Source organism: Daphnia pulicaria, chromosome 1 (assembly GCF_021234035.1).
Source record: "Daphnia pulicaria isolate SC F1-1A chromosome 1, SC_F0-13Bv2, whole genome shotgun sequence".
Taxonomy (NCBI): Eukaryota; Metazoa; Arthropoda; class Branchiopoda; order Diplostraca; family Daphniidae; genus Daphnia; species Daphnia pulicaria.
In genome coordinates this window covers 13,833,158-13,854,459 of record NC_060913.1, presented here as the reverse complement: position 1 = coordinate 13,854,459, position 21,302 = coordinate 13,833,158, and the positions used below count along the sequence as shown (strand labels likewise).

The following is a 21,302-nucleotide window of genomic DNA, read 5'->3' as shown; positions in this document are numbered from 1 at the left end:
CTGTATGTCTTGATAAAAGGTGGTGCAGGTAAAGTGCGTTTTAGTAGTTTCAAATTCCAACTACAAACGGTGTGATTCAGCAATGTCGGTAAATATATTTGTACAAACATCAGGAGACTAGAAAGTGATACAGTAAATACGTAATAGATAGTTTGTGAATAAAATAACAGTTATGTCAATTTGGTTATTTTGGAGGAAGTGCTACTTAGAGAACGTAAGAAATTCGGAAGCAAATCTTTGACAGAAGTTTCACCGGGAGGTTTCGGAGCGAGAGGACAATCGGAGGCGGTTGTCGATGAAATCGAAGAGCTATCGGACTCATTTTTGTGAATAGTATAAGGGAATTGATCCGTTATCTCCAGTGACCGAATGATTCCATTTTCCAATTGCCTATTCTCGATGAGATAGGCGCGACGTCTGTGGCGTCGATAGCAAATAGTGAACAGCAAGCAAAATAAGAAAAAGAGAAGAATAGCAACACCGACGCCAATTAAAACATCCCGCAATTGGTTTGTCGTCATGCCAGACGGCGGAGTTAAAGTTGGTGGATCGGTAGAATCGGTGGATGACATACTAGCGGATGTCGTGGGTCTGGTGGAAAAAGCAGAGCTCGTAGTCGTGGAGCTGGTTGTTGTAGGTTTGGAGGTGCTACTAGTAGCGGTAGGTAGGCCTATGGTGGTAGCAGTGATAGATAGGCTTATGGTGCTAGTAGTCGTAAATATAGTGCTAGTACTGGCAGGCGTAGTTGTAGTGGAAGCATCGCTGGATAAAGTGGAACTAGGGGTCACTTGGGGTTGACTGAATGAAGGAGTGACAGTTGAAATGGGCGACGATGTGTCAGACGAGCTAGTTGATGTGCTACTAGAAGGAGAGTCAGAAAGAATAGTTTCCGTGGTCAGGTCGCTTACTGTACTGTCCTCCGTGCTGGCAGCAGAAGTAACTGTGGTAGAATCTAACGTCGTAGAAGTGGGGGGAGTAGCACCAGGCGGAGCACTGGTTGACGTCGGAGTTGTCGGAGTCGGAGTCGTCGTTGATGTTGTGGAAGTCGTCGTTGACGTTGTTGAGGTCGATTTGTCGACTGCATATCTTGTCGGAGTTGTAACTGACTCTGTCGAAGGGCTTTGCGCTCGAGTAGTTGTCGATGACATGGTCGTGGACGTCGTCGTGCTTACGTCCACACCGTTCTTGACGGTAATCTTGCTAACAGCCAATCCAGTGGTGGGAAAATCTGTTCTCGTGCCATCAATGCGGAGCTATTCATGTGCATAATAAATTAATAATTTAGGATAAAATTTCATAAATTTCTGCTATTTGAATAACAAATGTCACGATTGAGGTGTTGTATACCAAATAGAAATTTACCTGAACTTGACAAGGTTCGGTGATGGGAAGGTCTACGGTAACAGTAGTCCAACCTGGCGATGGATCATTAGGAGCAGGTGCCTTGAAAACCATGACCGTCCTCAGTGGTGGCTCGATGTCGGTTTCGTCGTTCAGGGTAACATTTTGAAATTCAAGGTAAAGAATAAGGACCGTGTTTCGTCCCTGTACAGGGATTGGAACGACATTCCAGTATGTCATCTCGACAGTGGCGTAGGGCAGCAGGTCGAAAACATTGGAAAGAATTTGCGCCGGCGAGTCAGAAAACGGCACAATTTCCAGGTAACCACCACCGTTGTCTTCCATCGGCGGTCGCACTGCGTCGATTCCGAATGGCGGCGGATCCCCGTGCTTCGACAAGTGCCAAATTGTGGTCGAATTCTCTTCAGCGGCTCCAGGAATCCACTGCCAAAAGTCGGCCGTTCCCGTGTCGAAATCGTCCGTGACTTCTTCGTTCTCTTTCAATCCGTTAACCGGATGGTGGGTCACAAGCATCAAGATGCTGAAAAATAATAGTGCACTCTTGATTGGATGCGACATGGTCGAGCTGTAAAATCAAACACTTTTTTTCTTTTTTAAAACTTTGCCAGAAATTTTAACCGTGACTTTGTTTGTCGTCTTCTAATGAGCCAACAATTCCGGTCGGTGCTTCTTAAACGCGGTCGTTGGACGATCTGTGAAAATAAAATTCTGAAGCGCATGATAGTTGGTAACCGCTTGTTATCATCAAAGATCGCAAGACATCAAAGATTCCGCTAATAAAAAAATCATTCTTCAGAATTAAAATCTTACGGTTTTACGTGCACAATTACTTCTCCGCCTCTCAAATCTCTGACGTCGTTTAACCCAATGACCGCGCGCGATGGGCCATTTGTGACAATTCGAGAATGTCGTCGTTGCGCGTCACTAAAAGAATTTGTGACGTCGCGGCATTGATGTGAGATTCTTTCGCAATCGAGTGACGTTGTGATACAGCATCGTTGTTTAGGATTATTTTATTTAATATAGTTGGTTTGACTCGAGAATAGATGCCATGTGTTGCTCAGGTGTGATAATTGCGATACATTTGTGAGGCACTCCCTAACGAGTAAGTGCGAAGGCGGCCAAATGACAAACAAAAATGTATCCCATATCTAATGAATTTGTTTCTGTAAAGTTGTGAACGACGTTTTTAACTGCGGACGAAAAAATTTTGTAAATCAGATCAGTGTATAATACTTTCATTGGCTATGGTTTGTAACAGTTATTTGCGCAGATGGCAGTTGTTAGTATAAAAATTAACATACCATCCCTATCTTTCTTTTGTAAAAAAAAATTAGATGTCAATTAGACGACAAAGAAAGAAATAGAATATTAGTCGAAAACATCTTTAGGAACAATATGAACTAGAGTATAGACGGCATATTTAAAAAAAAATGCATAGAAAGTTAAAAAAGCGTTCACCATTAGTTTTGCACCAAGCTCTTTTTTCTCCAGGATGTTGTTTGTAGCCAATGAAATTAATGCGAGGCTAGTAGATAAACAAAGCTGCAAGACAGGGGCGGGGATAGCTGAGACTTTTTATCTGGGGCTAGAAGGCGTTGCTATCAGACATTATACTTCCGTCAAACCAATTCCGTCGTCGGCTCCGTCAACCTGCTCTGCACCTTCGTCAGTATACACACAGAAATTTCGCTAGATGATGCAATTAACGTCATTAAGAAATGATACGGGACTCTGGTTTTTATAGCTATCTAAATGTCATGCACATTTATTACCGGCCATTTCTTTGATGGATTTTCAATCGATTTCGTCACAAGCTCATCTGCCGGACTAGAAATGTACAGCGCTTGCAATCTCTCGGCATCCTATGACGTTAAAAACATTTAAAAACGCATTTTGGAACAATTAAAACACTCTCTATAGACTGCCGAGTAATTTTAAATGTCGTCATACCTCTATGTGAGACTGGAGTAGTTTCGTTATGTCAATATCGTCGTCGTCCTCTCCAAAAGGATTGGAGGCCATCGCTCCAAATCTTAGCCAGGAAAGGTAAAGAAAATACTGCCCGTCACGCATGTCGTCAACCCACAATTAAAAAATTAGAATAACAATATAACGATGCAAATATTTGGTCAAATCACTCGTACCTGAAAGGTGTTGAGCATTGGAAAGTAGCCCGTGATAAAAGAGGTGGCGTGATTCTTGTCGGCTAAATTTCTGGCCATCAGCGACGCAAGACCGATCGAGTAGACGGTAATTGTCACCACCTTGAATAAATATTACATTATTATTGCGTGTTAATCGGTCACTGAAATTTGATGTTGTCCCTACCTGAATGAGGGCCACGGGGATATTCTTCGAAGAGAATTTGAGAGTGTTGCAACAACTTTTTTTGAAGGCCATCAACGCGTCCACTTGACGATTACAGTCGGCCGGAATCATGAAAAGTCCCTGCCGGTTGCATCGCTTCAGAATCGAGAGGTTCCAGTCCAGCACGGCTAGCGAAAGGTAATGGTCGCTCTCGCTAGCGTGATGCGACTGCACTTGCTCCAACTGCAGCCGTTCGTGCTCAAGTAAAAGACCTGGCGAAACAAATTAGTTGAAAGAAATTCATTCATTCCATAAATGTTCATAACTTACCAGCATTCTGCAATGATTGCAAATCGGGATAAAGTTTTTTCAGGGGCTGACAAATCAAACGGAAAGTAAATGTCCAACTCAGTAAAATCCATCTAGAATACTGTTGAATTATCTGAGCTCCCTGTTGAAATTTCCAAAAAAATGTCTCGTAACATTTCCACATTAAATATTTAATTGCCGTTGATGCCCTTACCTCTGCAGCGTTCTCCTTAAGCGCAAGAACGAATATGGCAATAACTTTTGCCGTTCCTGGCAAGGTATTAAAAACAGAAAACCATCTCTAGAAGAATTACAGTACAACGGATGAAGGCTATATGCTCGAGGAACCGCAAAAAGTGAAATTCTTTTGTTATATGCGCATACCTGCATAGAAGTCGACGTGAAGAATCCCAGCAACAACACGATGGGAAGTGAAGAAGTGTATTTTGAACAGTAGGCTGCTATAGCTTCAAAATCACTGGAATTCCAAAAAAGACACATTTTGAATCGTTCAGTCCCGATAGATACACATTATAATAACTAGGTATTTGTGCACTTACATTCTTGCACTATCGCTCAGCACATAATCGTAGATAAGTGACAGAGTGATGTAGGAAACCACGTAGATCAAAAATGGCTCCCAAAGTAGACGATAAACGCTGTTTTTCCATCTAAATGAATTGAATTACAGACCGCGAGTAATAAACGATAAATCAGTGACCGAACGATGACATTGTTTTCGTCGTCTCATTATACTGGTTTGACAGAGCACCAGCTGGAGAAAAAGTAAAGGAAAAAAAACAAGAGTTGATAAAATATTTCAATTATTTCTCCGGATTTTTTTCTCTTTTGAATCAAACTCTTGGTGGAATTCCAATTCGATGAATAAGAGACAATGTTGAGAACGAGGAAAAAGGGAGTCACGCTGAGCTTTTTCTGGGTTGGGTCTTATTTATATTTCACGGATGAAAAACATAGGGTTCGTCGATTCCCACAAAAAGTGTACAGTCAATTAATGCGGACCCTACGATACACCTTTTTTGTTTGTTTAAAAAAAAAAACTCCAACACAATTGCATGTCCAAAAACGAGACTTGTACGGAATCACGAATTTTTCGCGATGGATGAAGCCTTAAGGGCGAATAGTGAGCGTAGGTGGTTGCATGACTGTCTGGTGATGCAAATGTCTTGGAATGCCTAGCTGCATTTAGAAACATCTCATCGCAATCCGGTGATACACTGCTTGGTATACAACTATATACATCCACTACATACAGCAAAATCGCACCTAAAAACCAATGAGATGACTCACTTATTACTTACCTAAACAATATTTTGAAGCTCTCGCCAAAGCCACTAGCTCTTCCCGAATTACTGGGAGATATGTCGTCAAACATTTTGTTCGAGGAGGTTTCGCCAAAAGCGATGCACAGTGTTGACTGCCTGGGACCTAACTGAAGAGAACTTCCAAGCTCTTAACAAGCCAGCCGCATTGGTTACGTTTCTTTTTTCACAGCATTACAGTTCCTTTCGGTTCTGCAACTTTTAGTTTGCCCAAACTTGTCGGGAAATCCGCCTCGCCTACACGCTCGTGCAACACCGCCGCCTTTCTATTTCCGATTGGTCGTCATATTCATATGCCCGGGGATCTTTGTGTGTTGCTGTACTTGCATAATGCAGCGGATATTGAGATTGTTTCATACTCCTTCGCTCTTATTCGGATCTTTATTAGTTTTCGAAAGAGTTGGTGAAATTTGTTTCTTTCATTCAGACAAACGTGTCAAGGTTTCCCTTGGATGAAACTCAAAATACAACGCCTGAAAGTCATAAAAGTTTACGTGAAAAATGTTCCAGACCAGAGACTATTGCCCGAAGGCTGGGCCCTCAAGGCATAATTATTTTATATGGACAAGTTTTTTCACCTGCTGGCTAGTGTACTGTATACCTATATATACACCTTCTCAAGCCGCTGGGCACTCGCACGAGACATTTTTTCTTTCAAAGCGTTCAAGGTTTCAAACTGTCATAAAACATTTTCTTGATTTTTATCGTCCTTGGCTTATGAGTTGATCAGCTATTTTCATTACGCTAAACTGAACAATTAATGATGACGATTCCTTAGGAAAAATACAAAAATAAATAATTTTTTTAGAAGCTGCTACATTAGGAGATCTGGCAATGCCGATGGAATTAATCTTTGTTTACGTTAGGTTTCGTCTGCTGTCTTTTTTTTCAGATTAAATTGAGTAGCGAGTACGAGCAGGAGCATCTGGAATTCAATTAAGAGAAAGGAAATGAGTTACGACTCGTTACCTAGTCTGAAAACCTTGTTCGCTACTGTCACTGCTGGAGTGACAGGGACATTGGTGTATCACTACATGAAAACTGTAATTATCCGTTATTTTACCCGTTAAAAAATAGCGATTGTAGAAAACAGTTTGCCTTAGCAAATAAAATTGCGTCCACATGTTTTAAAATTGGTTTCGTTTCACAGAATTTCTTTGCTGTAAATGATGAAGAAAATATCAAAGTATCGATACATGTTGAGGTTCCAAGGGACACAGTGGCATACCTCATTGGAAGGGGAGGTAATAATATTAAACACATAGAAGAAGAAACCTGCACTTCCATATCTTTCATTGACCCAGGTTAGCATTTCAAAGCAAATACTAATATACCTACATAGTATCAGTCTAATGTCTGAAATCCAAATCAAATAGGTGGCCCTTGCAGGTTGGGTGTGATTAGGGGTAGCAAAGAAGGAGTACAGTTAGCTAAACTGCAACTTCTGAAATGTGTTGAAGAATACGGGCAGTTGGAAACCTCTGAAATATTTGTTTCTGAGGTAATTGTCTGTTTAGACCTTTTCTGTCTGACATTTTCTAGCAATTAATGAAATCTATTTGTTAATAGAAAACCATCGCCCTCCTGAGATCGGAAGAAAGCAAAAAATTGCGAGAAATCGCAGCCTTATCAAAAACAAGAATCTACATCGATGGCATTCAGGAAAAACCAAAGAGCTTACTTGTGAGAGGAACCTATCATCAGATCGAAAATGTCAGAGAATGTCTGAAAGAAATGGCCGCAGAAGAAGTGCGGTCAGAAACGGAAATCGGCAACAATTCGATAGTCAATTGCGTACCCAATCCCATGAAAACCAAACCCCAAGTAAAAACATTTCATTTTTAATTATGTAAATGTGAACCTAACAACCTGACATTGAACTTATCAGCAGATGGAGAAAATGATTGACTATGAGAAACTGGAACCTACCAGCTTTGATGGGTAAATAGACCTAATATCAGGGCTATTATATCCACTTACTTTTAATTGTTGATTTTTCAGATTCTGTGAAGTGATGGTAAGTGTCGTAGAAAGCCCGTCCAAATTCTTCGTCCAAAAAGGTGGAACACTCTCCAAGGAATTGGATTGTCTCATTGATGATTTGACAGAGTTTTATTCTAATGAAGACAATCGGCTGCAGTACGCTGTACAAAAGGTATACAGATATTTAGTAAATGATTCACTACAAGTGTAACCTTAATGTTTGTCTATTTTTAGTACGAAATTGGCGATTTGGTTGCTACTCTAATACCTGATGACAGCTGCTGGTATCGTGCCAAAGTAGTTTCCATTGAACCAGATGATGAAAGCGAAGAAGACGAAAGTATCCTGTCGGTGAATCTGGTTGATTTTGGAGATACAATCGTCGTAAAGCAGAGCTTCGTTGCGAGTTTGCGCCCAGACTTCTTATCCATCCAGTTCCAAGCTATTCAATGTAGCATGGCTTACATTGAACCCAAAGGGTAAATTGAGTAACATTAAAATATTTCAAATACATTAAATTTATTTGTGTGTAGGGGTGTCGAGTGGACCGAAAAGGCTATTGAAGCCTTCGAAACTTTGACTTATTGCGCTCACTGGAAAATTCTTATGGCTCGTGTCGAGTTTAACTCTAGCGTAAACGGCAGGAATGTTTACTCTTTAAAACTCGTCGATACCAATACGGAAAAAGTACTGAAAAGTTTTTACCTTTTTCTTTTTTGCATTTAGTAAAAATATTACTGTTTCTTTGCAGGATATTGATATTGCTACAGAAATTGTACGATTGGAATTCGGATCTGTAATCACTCAAGAATTGTCTATGTGATATTTGTAGGCTGCCTTATTTTACAATTCAACTACCTTATAACCGAGAAATCTCCCATCGGTGCCAACTTATGACATTTTTTTTAAGTGTATGTTGATTAGACTAGCGAAGCTCTTGGCAATACCAAACCTATATTTGCATTATCATTTAAATTAACATGAAGAATTTCGAATGAGTATGTGGCCATTAGCTGAGAAAATGCTGAGGATGGGTGGCTGAATAAAACTGTAAATGAGAAAATTACATTTTTTCGTATTCTTGTTGAAAAGAGCACGTGCTACACTTGCGGTAGTAGATGTCTTTTTCCGCATCAAATTTTTCGTCGCCGAAGACATGTTGATGGCTGGCTGTTACTTTTTTGTACACGCTACTCCGTACTGCCATTCGTAAATCTGGTTATAAACATTATGACACATAAGTTTGCTTTTTTTATCAGTAAAAGAAAATATTCCTGCATTACTTTTAACTTGTTGGTTGAACTTTTTCGTTTTACTTTTTTCTCGCTTGGTTTCACGAAGTTCTTTTTCTTCTTCTATTTTCTCAAGCGTCTCCCACAACTCCAGTGCTCTTTTTTCAACCTGCGTTTTAAAAACATAGCAAAAGGATTAAAATAAAATCACAAATGGTTTAAAAGAAAGAAAGTGACTAGCCTGCAATCTCAAGTAGAGCTTCATATCTCCCCATCTAGGATTTAGCGGGTTTTTGCGCAAGATAAAACGTAAAATTGGTTCGCGTAAATCTAAGTCACAGTCTTTTAAAAGGTACTCCTGACGCGCATCTGTTCGTGTAATTAGAGAGTATTTATCATCATTTGTATCCCTGAAAACAAGATTAAAAAAATTACATTCATACAATTGAATTGAATTGAATCATCATGGCAAAATATACTTACTTGCAGGTGTCGCAAACAGAACATGAAAAAGATCTGTACAGTAAGGAGTCGTGGAGAGGTTGCTCGCATTCATCACAATGAGGACGGTCGGGTAAAATTATTGGAGCAGGGATTTCAGAGATCACAAACTATTAAGTAAAAATAAGTTCAGAACTTCAGATAATTTGTATGCATATTATATCTTATCCAAATAAATACCTCTTTTGATTGCTCTTCCTCGAGATCCTTCTCATCAATGAGGAAACCACCACCTGAATCAATAAGTCTTGAATTCTGAACCCTGATTACTGAATATTCCTCGCCAGCATTGCCACTAAAATTGTAATAATAAAAAGCTGGTCAAATAAAATTTGAAAACAATTTCTAAGTTTAAAAATAATTATTACTGGCAAATAATAAATGTCTGTCAACAGGAAAATGGCTTACTTTTTATATGGATGAGCCTGCAATCTTGCCTGCCGGAGCAAGAGGGCTTTTTGACGATTTCTTTCTATTCTGGCTTTCTGAAATGCACTTAAACTTGATATGGTGCTCACAGGATCATCCTTCCCTTCAGAAGACTGCACATTTTCTGGCGATGATTGAATGATCTCGTGTGAAACAAAGTCAACTTGCACTGCTTCTTGACTGACATCTTGGTTGTTGGTATGGCTGGGACTTGCTTCAAGTTCAAGAGAGACAGCTAGACCACTATCACCCTCATTATTCTGAGATTCTTCATCTGAATCTAATTCAAATATAGACTTGGCCTTCGTTTCTCCCATCTCCTTTGCACTCTCCATTTCTAAACCAATTTAATAATGTCTGTAATAAAGGACAGTATTTTCTTTTGCACTGATTTTGTAGCAGACCAAAACCCACGAAAAAGACGACAGTAGATGCTACGATGCCAATTTGTTAAATTTCTATAAATTACGTAATCCATGCGAAATCGACCAAAGCATAGATAAAGAAGACTGTGGTCCTTGGTCCTTGAGGTCTTTGTCTATGACCAAAGCGTGTGGCGACCAAGTCGCCGATTTTGTTCAAAATTTTACTAGTTATAGGTCTATATGTTAAGTTTTATATGTGTAAAGGATTTTTTTTAAAAATGAAATACAATAAAAGTTATGGAATATTTAATTTTTAATGTTTTTATTTATCCGCGTTTTGCGCGTTTTCTGTTTTTCAGTATAATTTCCTCAATTATCGTTATATTTTCTTAAAAATTAGTTGAAAGTGAAATTGTAGTCTAAGAAACAAAGCTCACTTTTTAAAACTAAAAATTTAATTACAATTAAGTTTTTTTTTAGAATTGAGTGTAAAATGGGCCCTTAAGTGTAATTCAGATTGCTAGAAACCCCACTGGAATTTAAGAGATCCGATTATGCGATATGGAAGTTAATATCGTCAACTATATTACTTGAAAGAATCGCCGAGGTTATTTTTATATTGTTCATGCTGTGTCCATTTAAAAATTAGCCATTTCTAGGATTCTTTCGTCTTTTCTCGGCCATTTTTCCTATCACTTTCCCCCTTTTATGCCCTGGGCGGTATTTGACGACGCGTCAAATAGGGCCGAGGGCGTCAAAAATGGCTGAGACTCCGTTTTGAAATGGGAGGCGCTTATTTCAACTTTGAATTAGAAATACACATACTTTGAATGATTTAAAAAATAAAAATAAAAAATACCATGAGAATCAGCGTGAAAAACTGATTCTCATGAAGTATGTTAAAAACAAATCGAAATTTCATGCAAAGACCCTATTATCCAAGACTTCACAGTCAACACTCTATAATATATTTAAATGTACTGGAGATCAAAATATTCCAAACAACACATTTAATTCCAACTTACTTGGTTGATTCAAAGAATATTGTATCAAAGAATTATACCACAATGGCAGACTATGATAAAAGCCTTAGACTGTTTGTTACAGTCAATAATCAGCCAGCCACAACACACAAGGTCAGGAGAGTATTCTGTTTAACTACCGTTTTCCAGGGGTAGCAAAAGGGGGGTTGCCAGTGTCGGGGTAGCCAGTGTCTGCCTTATGGGTAGCCAGTGTCGGGTAGCCAGTGTGGGGGTAGCCAGTGTCGACCCCCTAGGTAGCCAGTGTCGCGGATATTAGGTGTCGTTTTCGCAAACCCAACACGGACAGCAATACGAGATTTTTTGAATGATTACAGCATTGTAGAGGAGGAGAAGTTTGGAGCGTGAGAGGCCCCAGGATAGCCGGAAGCATCTTTTGATAGTATTGAAGGTTTTGGTAGCCTCCGTACAAATTTTAGCAATGTGGGCTCGCCAGTTCAGTTTCTCATCTATTATGAGACCTAGATAGCGACATTCTCTAGAGTAAGGGATGCTTACGTTGTTTATGACAAGGCAGAAAGCAGATCGATCAAATTGTTTACGAGAGAAAACCATAAACACAGTTTTGAGTGCATTAATGGAGAGTTTAGAGTTTAGACCCCAATCAACCACAGAGTTGCACATTAATTGGAGGTTGCTGACTGCTAGGTGAGCTAAGACACTGGTGGCACATAGCAAAATGTCGTCGGCATATGCAATAATTATGAAGTCAAAGCTGAAGGAGAGTAGGAATAGGGATTCGAGAAGGCTGTTCCAAAGGAATGGTGACAAAATGCTCCCTTGGGGGCAACCTACTTCGAGAGTGGTACAAAGTTCTTCGTCATCAGACGAGATAGTGGCGGTGCGATCAAGAAGGAAAGCCTCAATGAGTTTTATAAGGTACCTTGGACAATCTTTGCAGATGAGTCCACGTAAAATCATTGGGTGCCATGCAGCGTCGAATGCACTCTTGATATCTAAAAAAGCACATGCTACCGTTTTCTTGGCTTTCCAACTACATTCTATATGATTGACTAGATATGTAACCGCAGTTTCTGTGGACTTGCCCTCGCGAAAGCCATGCTGATTGTGGCTAAACCATTGATTATCATCAACTGCTAATTTCTTCAGTCTCGTATGGAGGATTCTTTCGAATAGTTTGGATAGACTGTTTAGGATGCTGATTGGACGGAAACTGCTGACAGTCTCGTAACATTCTTTGTTTGGTTTCTTCAGAACAATTACTTTGGCTGATCGCCAGGAAGGTGGGAAGTAATTGAAAGAGACGCAGGCGTTGAAAATAGATTCGATAAGAGGCATAACGTGCTCGATACTAAGCTTTAGCCAGATCATCGAGAGACCATCTGATCCTGGAGTGGAGGTATTTTTTAGCTGTTTTAGGTTCTCACGGATTTCAGCCAGAGTTATAGGTGGAGAATAGTCTAATAGGAGGTCGCTGTTCAGTTGTCTATAAACTTCGGATTCTAACGAGGAGTGTTGAGGCAATGTGATAGGTTGTTTTGGGAAGAAATTGTCGGCGAGACACTGCATAATTTGGTTCTGAGAGCTGAAAACAGATCCAAGAGAGCGCAGTTTTTGGGGAAGGCCATTGGAAGGAGGTGGTTGGGTTATTTTTTTAACGCTCCGAAAATATCGCCATTGAAATTAGCAGTACAGAAATCTTTCCATTAGGCCCTCTTATGGGACCTCAGAGCTTGTTGGTATTTGGATTTGATTAATCTGTATTTGAGTTCTGCTTCGGGTGATCTTAGAAGAGACCTATTTTTGTACGCAGTCCTGAGATCGTGGCGAAGAGACCAGAGTTTCCAATTCCACCAAGGCATTTTTTTGGCTGGGTTAAAGATTGAGACGCTGTATTTTTGCTTTTGATGGCACACGATCTGATGCAATCGGTAAGAAGAGTGATAGATGTGTTGATGTCATTAGTACTATGAAGACTGTTAGTAGACGATTTGGCAAGAAGATTATGCGACTGAAGGCGAAGTAAAGTAGTGAAATGTTCAAGGTTACACGATTCGGGGCGAGGGAACGAGATGCCTACACCTCGATGAGCGGTGCTGGACGAATCTAGAGTTTGAATGAACACCGAGAAAGCAATAAAAGGATGATCTGACAGCGAAGGGAAGTCGGGATATCTCCAGTTGTGTAGGTTAAGCGAGTCGCCGAAGGCTGAAACGTCAATAAACGACGTGTTACTGGGCTTGTGAGATAGGCTGTCCAAAATGGCATTGGCTATGTTTAACTGAAAAGATTGAAACAGCGATTCTAGGTCCAAACCTTTGGAGTCTGTACCTGAGCTATTCCAGAGTTTGTTTTTGGCGTTGGTGTCCAAACCGAAGACTGAGTGTCTAGTATTAGCGCACAGTTCTGATAGCAGACTATTAAATGAAGAAGGGATGATGGGAAGACTAGGACGGAGATAGACGGAGAAGAAGAAAATCTCTTTGTGTTTGATCTTGACTCTTATACCGCTAATGGAGTTTGTGGCGCCCCAGGGACAAGGCGAGGCCTTGAGGGAGGCTTTTGCGAGAACGGCAGCTCCATATGCATGATCTTTAGTTAGATTGTGGAAACAGACGTATCCAGAATGGATATATTTTAATTCGATGCCGTTATTGAAGGTAGCATACGGTTCTTGGATAAGAACTATATCGAAACCGGAGTCCAAAATAAATTGAGAGAGGGAGAGAGCGGCTGCTCTACAGCAGTGCCTAAGATTGATTTGAAGGCTGGATAGTGACGAAACCCTATCAGTCATTGGAAGAGAATAGAGCGGTGTATCTCGAAACTGCGGCTATCTGAGCACTGCAGCTCGTGTGCCCTGCCTCGTGGTTTCCTTGAAAATTTGGGCATTTAAAACTTGATTTAGGGACCGTGCAAGTGGAGGTTTCGTGATCCAGAGAACAGCATCCACATACTGTCGAAGACGATTTGCGGAAGTGCTTGATATGACCGTATCTTTGGCACTTGAGACATCGCCTAACTTCTTTGTCGACATCAACATCAATCGCACGATGGGCCTTATTTTCGAGGAAGATACGACCACCAGCTAAGATAGACTTTTTAAGTGCCGAGGAGTTAACACATAGACGGACTAGATAAGAATGAGAATTAGGGCTGCTTCTAAGAACCCTGGCGGAGACAACACAGCCCATCAGAGATGGGTTGCTAGACTCGACTTGGGAAATGAGAGATTTTTCCTTAGCTATTTTCATCTCGAGGTCATCAGACCGTTCTGCCAAAGAACGTTGAGGAAGGTTATTGAAATGGACAAGCAGAGGGAAGGGGGTGGTAGGAACGTAAACTCTGTCAAAGAGTTGATATCCCTTCGATTGGTGGGCATTTTTACGATTGTTGGCTTCATCTCTATCCGCACGAGTATTACAACATAACACCCTCAAACCAATCTCTCGTCAGCGAGATTAAAAGCGTCTTAAACGAAAACTTTAGAGAAGACTACGATGACGTACAATGCAAATTTCTTGATTATTTGCAAAGCGAAGAAGTAGAATCAATAAAAGAGCTCTGCCCCTGCTAGCAATTTTACGTTGCCAGGACGGACTGTGTGTGTCCGGAAAGGACAATGGGATATCCCATCGGTCCGTCCTGAGTCCGTACGTGGGACATCCAAATGTCGCTCCCAAGGATGTCCCACCGTGGACAGTCAATGGACGTCACCAAAGGACATAGTAGGGAAAGAAAATTTTGGGGATTGAAGAAAAGAAATTCGCGCGTGTGAGTCGGGTCACCCATCCAACTACTTCTTTCGCCGATGCTACTGCACTTTTATTTCTTTGTCACATCTTCTTCTGATGTGGCACATTTCCTTGTGATTATTTTACAATGAATAGAATAATAACCTAGTTCTTATATTTGCACTTAGTAATGAAGTTTTAGATTGAATTATTGCAACAATATTTTGAGGAGAGAATATTAAATATGGAATAAAGCGAAGATTTTATTTCAATATAATATTTACAAAAATTTATGTATTTTTTATAATTACAAAGAAATCATATCGTAGATTTACAGATAATTAAGTTAAAATAATGTTTTATTACACCGCTCATCTCCAATATGATATTTATAGACTTTATCATGTATGGATTATATACGGTGGGAACTGGGAAGGAAAATGGATGTCAACAGTACATTCAATATTTATTGTCCTAAATGCGTCCAACTTTTCCGTCCTTAGGACGTAAAAATTTGACGACCAAAAAAAATTATCCTATGGATATCCCTAGTTGTTCCATAAAGGGCGAGACGTCCCTTGGATGAAGGGACTAACATAGGATATCCTATGGATATCTTGTGCTAGCAGGGGCCGCCGTAAGTTTAAAATATAAATATTTCGTTATTCACTTTTGCCCTTACTTATGAATTTTCCAAATATTAATTTTTGGTTTTACACAAGGTCGCTTACCCTCTGGAGACGACTTATCTTTGTTAAATGACAATCTTGATAGTTGTCAAGACGTAGCAGAGATTAAGCAATTCCGATGTTTAGGAAACATCAGCGTTTAAGTGCGAACAGTTAAAAAACAACCCGAAAGAGAAATACTTGATCTGCGAAAACACTTGGAAGACAATACATAAATGGCTGATGGACTTTCTCCAAAACAAACTAGAAGTTGATATCCCGGTGCAATTTCTGAAAAATGTCGTATGGTAATTATTCAAAGTATTCCAGCCCTTTCTGTTTTTTTTCCTAACCGCATAATCCCGTTCCATTTCATTAGGCAAATTTCTCAATCAGTTGGCTTACTGATAATTCTTCAATTTCCATTACCGATTCTGAACAATCCGTTACCTATTGTCCCTGGTCCAATTTGTAATATTTGCGGCCGACAAATCCCTTTTTTCCTATAGCGAAACGTCTTTATGTGAATGTTGCGGTAAAAAAGATAGAGCCGTATTTAGTTACGAAACTAGTAGTTGAAAACAAGTTTCTGGAAATGCTTGATGAAGAACCGGGTAGGGACAGCCGCACATTAGTTTTTTTATGCGCAAGAAAATCTAGTTTGGGTGCTAGTTTTGCAGATTCAAACGATGTATTCCAAGATCTTAGAGATTCAATCACTCAAGCCGAAAAGTAAGTCAAACATATCTATAAGCTATCGATTAATATCTATCGACCTTTTAATAAAATTTTTTGTTTTATTACAGTAATGATGGACCTTTTGGGAAAAGAAACCGTCCTGGTTTCCCAACTGACATGGAATTTGTTAGAAATTTCAGTGCTAAAGCGACAGCGACTGCGGCGATCAGCTCCATGACTATTAAAGTACCTGGAACACCGGAACCGAGTTACGCAATCTCCTGTATAACAGACATCGCTATTATGCGCTACAAGCCTGGGGACACAATTTTGATTGTTAGGGGAGACTGGAGTAAAACGGGACGGTTTTTGTTTCCCCCCTATATCTCCCAAACTAATTATTGAATTTCTTTAAAATTTTGTTTTTATGTATTCCATATTGTAATGAACCCCCCATATTTTTTATATAATTTTATAATGAACCATTTCCCCATAAAATACCTTTAAAGTTTCCTCAGATTTGTGGGAGGGGCCTATTTTGGGGGGTAATTGAGGACACTGGGGTGGGTGATGAGGGACGTCCTCCGTTTTCGCCTTAAAATTCATCAATAAAATAAAAAAAAATTGAAAAAGTGTTCCACTGCATATACTCTTTGAGTTTATAAATGTTTCAAATTGATTATTGTGTTAATGAACCTTTTTTCTTATAAATACAAAAACCCTTATGGAGCAGTAGGACATCCTGCGTTGCTAGGTAACGAAATCGAGCCTCTTAAAAATGCTGTACGCTGATTGGTCCGTAACTGTCCCAGATTAGCCAAAAACAGCTGTCCCGATTTCCCGGTTTAGACACTTTTTTTTTAAAGTTCATACTGTCTAAACTAATCGATCTAAAATTATAATTTCTGTTTTAAACGATCAAGAAATGAATCAGCTTCATTTCCATATTAAATTTACATGCCATTAGCGTTTATTTGTTTCTTCAAACATAAAATGGTGGAGACAAAAATTTCTAAAAAAAAACCGTTTTTTTTGTTTTGTCAATAACTCATGCAGTTATTGACAAAAACCAACCAAATTTCATGCCAAATTAGATTATACAGATTTACATAACATACTAAAAATTTTTACAGTTTTATTAACATCTACTATTTTTCCCCCCACTGTCCCTTTTGACCCGGTGTCCCGTTTTACTCCAGTCTCCCCTATATCTCAACCAGCCACCTTAACTGTTTCTCCACAAAACATGGTAAGCCACTTCTCTTGTTCTCTCTCTCTCTTTTTCGGGGAAAGTCGTTTTAAAAAAAAAGAAAATCTGAAAAGAAACTAACAAGCCCGATGGCTTGGAGGGGAGTTGCTTTGGCAGGGGTAGTTGATGTTGGGTGATGACGTGAAGTTGGTAGGAAGAGAAGAAGTGTTCGTTGAGGGACGTTGAAAATTGTCTAAGCCGTTGCTTCATACGTTTCCGCTTTCTTTTTTTCTTTATTATATTTGGTGGTTTGGAATTTTTTCCGGAACCGGAACTTTTAGATTTCAACCCCGTCCTTTTTTTTTCCCTCACCCCACCCCCTCACACTCATCCGCAACCAAAGGCAACCATCTGCTCACCAATGTCCGTCAGCATTCATTCTTTATGTCCACCGTTTCCTAATTGCACCGAGATTTTCTTTTGAGAGAGAGAATTTAAAGGTAGGCAACATTTCACTCGGAAATTGGCTATGCCCAAATAATCTTTGATCGAATTCCCAATTTGAACGATTGTGGTTGATCAAACATTGTTTCCTTTCAAAGCTTTTCTTCATTTTCGATGATTGAAAGCTTTTTCACCCAAAATAGAATTCCTCTTGTTCAAACAGTTTGTTAGTTGCTGTTGTTTGGTGGTGTACCAAAAAACCGCAGAGACGTCATTTTGTGATTGGCACTAAATAAGTAGCCTACCCAATTTAAAAAAAGCGCAAAATAACTGAAAGAAACTATAAGTGAAACGTAACGGAAGCTTCTTCTTCCAACGTTAACCAAGCCAACTTCCTGTTTTGGTCTCCATTGATGATGTGACATCCGTCCTTCTTTCGAACACACCAAATTTCTTTTTAGCAGGGGGAACTCTTTTCATTTCACGTTTCGCTATAGACACAATGTACCACGTAGACATACAATGTCTTTTTTCTTTTCGGCCATATCTACGCCGCCGTATCTTTTTTAATGTCAAGGCGACCCGAAGAAAAATAAAACATTTTATGAACGTGTACGAGCGTAGGGCCAATGGCAGGAGGAAGGTGAAGTAGGAGAAGCATAGGAAGAAGAAGAAAAAAAGTAGTCTGGTAGCCGCCATTTCTTCTCGGCTCTATATAGTCGTTGAACTTGTCTCTTATAAGTATCTTATTAAGTCTTTGTTTTTAATAACAATTATTTTAGGATGCTTTTATTTCAGAACTTTTTGCGCGAGGAATACCCAAAGACAGCTTGTACATTTACTGTCATTGTTTGGGGTCCACGTTCAATAAGTCTTTGAAATACGAGACAATTGTGAAATGTGAGGATTTGCTTAACGCAATCCGAGAAAACGTGACGCTATGCGCACCACGACCAGCAGTAAACGCATACATTTTATCGATGGTCAATGGTGAGTTGACTATAAATAAAATTTACATAATAGGGGCAATTAACATGTAATCATATTTTGATTGCATTAATTTAAGGTGTAGAGGAGCGGGACACATTACCACCTGTAGGACGAAACATGATTGATAACTCAAACCGGATCTACAACACACAGGAACGTCGAAAGGTATTCCATTCACTTTTTATGTTAGTCAAGTAATATTCCTGAATAAATATTGAAATTTCAAATTTACAGGAAGTAGAGCATTCAATGTACTACGAAGAATTGTGTGGATTGAACAGTTGTGGAAATTTTCTCGGAGAAGAATTTGCAAGAAGTTGCAGAGTATGGTTTCATGGCAGCTGTGTCTACATTTCACGCAAAATAGCTACCACCCTTGAAAAGAAACAATTGGAATGGTCATGCGATCTTTGTATCTCGGCACCTGTTACTGACAAATACCCTGCGGCCGATGGTTCTCCTCCGGAAAAAGCTAGGAAATTTGAAGCAAATTCGATGGCAATGTCGCCAATGTTCAATTTCGAACCTCATTCGGACAATGATTCGACGGACGAGGGATGTTAGAACCTTTCTGTGTCATGTCTGTGTCTGTTGATTGAATTTCCAAACCTCAACGTTTGATAAATCTCCTATAGGGGAGACTGGAGTAAAACGGGACGGTTTTTGTTTCCCCCCTATATCTCCCAAACTAATTATTGAATTTCTTTAAAATTTTGTTTTTATGTATTCCATATTGTAATGAACCCCCCATATTTTTTATATAATTTAATAATGAACCATTTCCCCATAAAATACCTTTAAAGTTTCCTCAGATTTGTGGGAGGGGCCTATTTTGGGGGGTAATTGAGGACACTGGGGTGGGTGATGAGGGACGTCCTCCGTTTTCGCCTTAAAATTCATCAATAAAATTGAAAAAAATTGAAAAAGTGTTCCACTGCATATACTCTTTGAGTTTATAAATGTTTCAAATTGATTATTGTGTTAATGAACCTTTTTTCTTATAAATACAAAAACCCTTATGGAGCAGTAGGACATCCTGCGTTGCTAGGTAACGAAATCGAGCCTCTTAAAAATGCTGTACGCTGATTGGTCCGTAACTGTCCCAAATTAGCCAAAAACAGCTGTCCCGATTTCCCGGTTTAGACACTTTTTTTTTAAAGTTCATACTGTCTAAACTAATCGATCTAAAATTATAATTTCTGTTTTAAACGATCAAGAAATGAATCAGCTTCATTTCCATATTAAATTTACATGCCATTAGCGTTTATTTGTTTCTTCAAACATAAAATGGCGGAGACAAAAATTTCTAAAAAAAAACCGTTTTTTTTGTTTTGTCAATAACTCATGCAGTTATTGACAAAAACCAACCAAATTTCATGCCAAATTAGATTATACAGATTTACATAACATACTAAAAATTTTTACAGTTTTATTAACATCTACTATTTTTCCCCCCACTGTCCCTTTTGACCCGGTGTCCCGTTTTACTCCAGTCTCCCCTACAGTCACGTGAAATTCTTTCCTCCTCCTTTTTGTTTTGTGGCGAATTTTCATTCTTTCTTTTAATTGATTGGCATGCTTGTCATGTTGATTATTACTTTTTTGATAGTTAAATTTTGGTCTGATGTGGAAAACATTTTCAAATATTTTTTTTTAGGTTGTAATCCGGGTAGTTAATTAAGTGAATTAACGGAGTGTATTCAGCGAGGCGAAACGAGCTTCTCTCTACAGACTCAGCCGAAACCAGACTGCCTTTCTTCCTGCTCGCTGCTTCCAAGCTTCAGCGCTTGAGCGCCACGTGACATCTAGCGGTCGCGGGAAGAAGGGCACAATAACACAACATTTTTTAGTTCAATATTTATAACCAGGTTTAATTTGTATCTTATTTTTATGTTTTATTTAATTACAGCTATCGACTTGACGTGTTGAACTTTGCAAATGGGAGGGAGAGGGCGAATAGTTAAAAATGTATGAAAAATGATTGGGGATACTGCGCCACATCTCCATTGTGGTATTTTTGAGTTTGCGGTTTACAAATTATCAAAATTTCGAATTTGAGTTTCACTAAAAAACCTGTCTTGTTCCCATTTGCAACACTAGATTTCATTATTGAGTTTGTCCAAGTTGGAATTGGTAAAATCATGGTCCTAAAAAATTGACTGCTTGGAAGACATGCCACAAAGAAGTAGGCCTAGTGTGACACTCTTAATGTTGGAAGACAACAGAAATCAATGTTGGAATTTAAAGCTTTCTTGTTAAACGGTTTACTTGTCGCAAAAAAAACCTAAGCACAAAAAATGTTGTGTATATCTCTTAGGCACAAATTGCACTAATAAATTCTTAATATAAAAAAAAAGAGTCAAATGACTATAGCTAAATCAGCTTGGTTTCTTGAAAGTATAATTGTTGGTTTGAAAACTGCTAAGCAGACTTGATCGTGTTAAACTTTGCAAATGGAAGAAAGAGGACGAATAGTTACAGTGGGTACCGAAAGTATCCGTACGGCTGAGAGGATCAGTAGGGAAAACGCGTTTTTCAAAACGCTCCCAAAAATAGAATTCTCGGTGGAATTCAATAAAATTTTTTTCAAAGGTTAACATTAAGGCGGGGTATCATGTGATTTTTTTTGGGAATTTTTCAACAACGCGATAGGTGGTTTTTATCGCGTTGTGTAAGTATCCGTACGGCCGAGAGGCCCAGTAGGGAATGGGCTTACTTTGGAGGCCTGTTATTCAGTAACTACGTAATATTATAGAGTGGGAAA

At 39.2% G+C, this 21,302-nt stretch overlaps 5 protein-coding genes across 8 annotated transcripts; 2 read left to right on the top strand and 3 right to left on the bottom strand.

Moving 5' to 3' along the window:
- Positions 1-70: 70 nt before the first annotated feature.
- LOC124334380 (uncharacterized protein PB18E9.04c-like) lies at positions 71-2,209 on the bottom strand. The gene is made up of 2 exons (XM_046789047.1): positions 1,363-2,209; positions 71-1,253 (listed from the first exon to the last, which is right to left on the bottom strand). The coding sequence occupies exons 1-2, from the start codon at positions 1,918-1,920 to the stop codon at positions 171-173; spliced, it is 1,641 nt and encodes a 546-aa protein (XP_046645003.1). The 5' UTR covers positions 1,921-2,209; the 3' UTR covers positions 71-170.
- Positions 2,210-2,851: 642 nt separating this feature from the next.
- LOC124335928 (bestrophin-3-like) lies at positions 2,852-5,492 on the bottom strand. 3 transcript variants are annotated; one of them, XM_046789452.1, is made up of 10 exons: positions 5,304-5,492; positions 4,542-4,652; positions 4,366-4,459; positions 4,196-4,282; positions 4,003-4,123; positions 3,694-3,944; positions 3,510-3,629; positions 3,316-3,423; positions 3,138-3,227; positions 2,852-3,020 (listed from the first exon to the last, which is right to left on the bottom strand). In XM_046789452.1, the coding sequence occupies exons 1-10, from the start codon at positions 5,375-5,377 to the stop codon at positions 2,985-2,987; spliced, it is 1,092 nt and encodes a 363-aa protein (XP_046645408.1). In that variant the 5' UTR covers positions 5,378-5,492; the 3' UTR covers positions 2,852-2,984. The 3 variants fall into 3 exon arrangements, with proteins under 3 accessions (XP_046645408.1, XP_046645402.1, XP_046645398.1); XM_046789446.1 differs by having other exon boundaries at positions 2,852-3,026; positions 5,304-5,490; XM_046789442.1 differs by having other exon boundaries at positions 2,852-3,054; positions 5,304-5,489.
- Positions 5,493-6,205: 713 nt separating this feature from the next.
- LOC124335531 (tudor and KH domain-containing protein homolog) lies at positions 6,206-8,373 on the top strand. Of its 2 annotated transcripts, none has more exons than XM_046789140.1 (9): positions 6,206-6,367; positions 6,475-6,628; positions 6,701-6,825; positions 6,894-7,148; positions 7,216-7,265; positions 7,326-7,479; positions 7,542-7,786; positions 7,841-7,994; positions 8,059-8,373. In XM_046789140.1, the coding sequence occupies exons 1-9, from the start codon at positions 6,275-6,277 to the stop codon at positions 8,128-8,130; spliced, it is 1,302 nt and encodes a 433-aa protein (XP_046645096.1). In that variant the 5' UTR covers positions 6,206-6,274; the 3' UTR covers positions 8,131-8,373. The 2 variants fall into 2 exon arrangements, with proteins under 2 accessions (XP_046645096.1, XP_046645095.1); XM_046789139.1 differs by having other exon boundaries at positions 6,207-6,367; positions 7,213-7,265.
- Positions 8,084-9,891, bottom strand: LOC124336022 (DNA repair protein complementing XP-A cells homolog). Its single transcript, XM_046789593.1, has 7 exons — positions 9,449-9,891; positions 9,221-9,335; positions 9,023-9,150; positions 8,781-8,949; positions 8,591-8,708; positions 8,375-8,522; positions 8,084-8,259 (listed from the first exon to the last, which is right to left on the bottom strand). Exons 1-7 carry the CDS (start codon positions 9,802-9,804, stop codon positions 8,199-8,201), a joined length of 1,095 nt encoding a protein of 364 aa, XP_046645549.1. The 5' UTR covers positions 9,805-9,891; the 3' UTR covers positions 8,084-8,198.
- Positions 9,892-17,127: 7,236 nt separating this feature from the next.
- On the top strand, positions 17,128-19,166 carry LOC124336915. Its single transcript, XM_046790843.1, has 4 exons — positions 17,128-17,164; positions 18,331-18,538; positions 18,615-18,703; positions 18,773-19,166. The coding sequence occupies exons 1-4, from the start codon at positions 17,162-17,164 to the stop codon at positions 19,100-19,102; spliced, it is 630 nt and encodes a 209-aa protein (XP_046646799.1). The 5' UTR covers positions 17,128-17,161; the 3' UTR covers positions 19,103-19,166.
- The last annotated feature ends 2,136 nt before the right edge of the window (positions 19,167-21,302 follow it).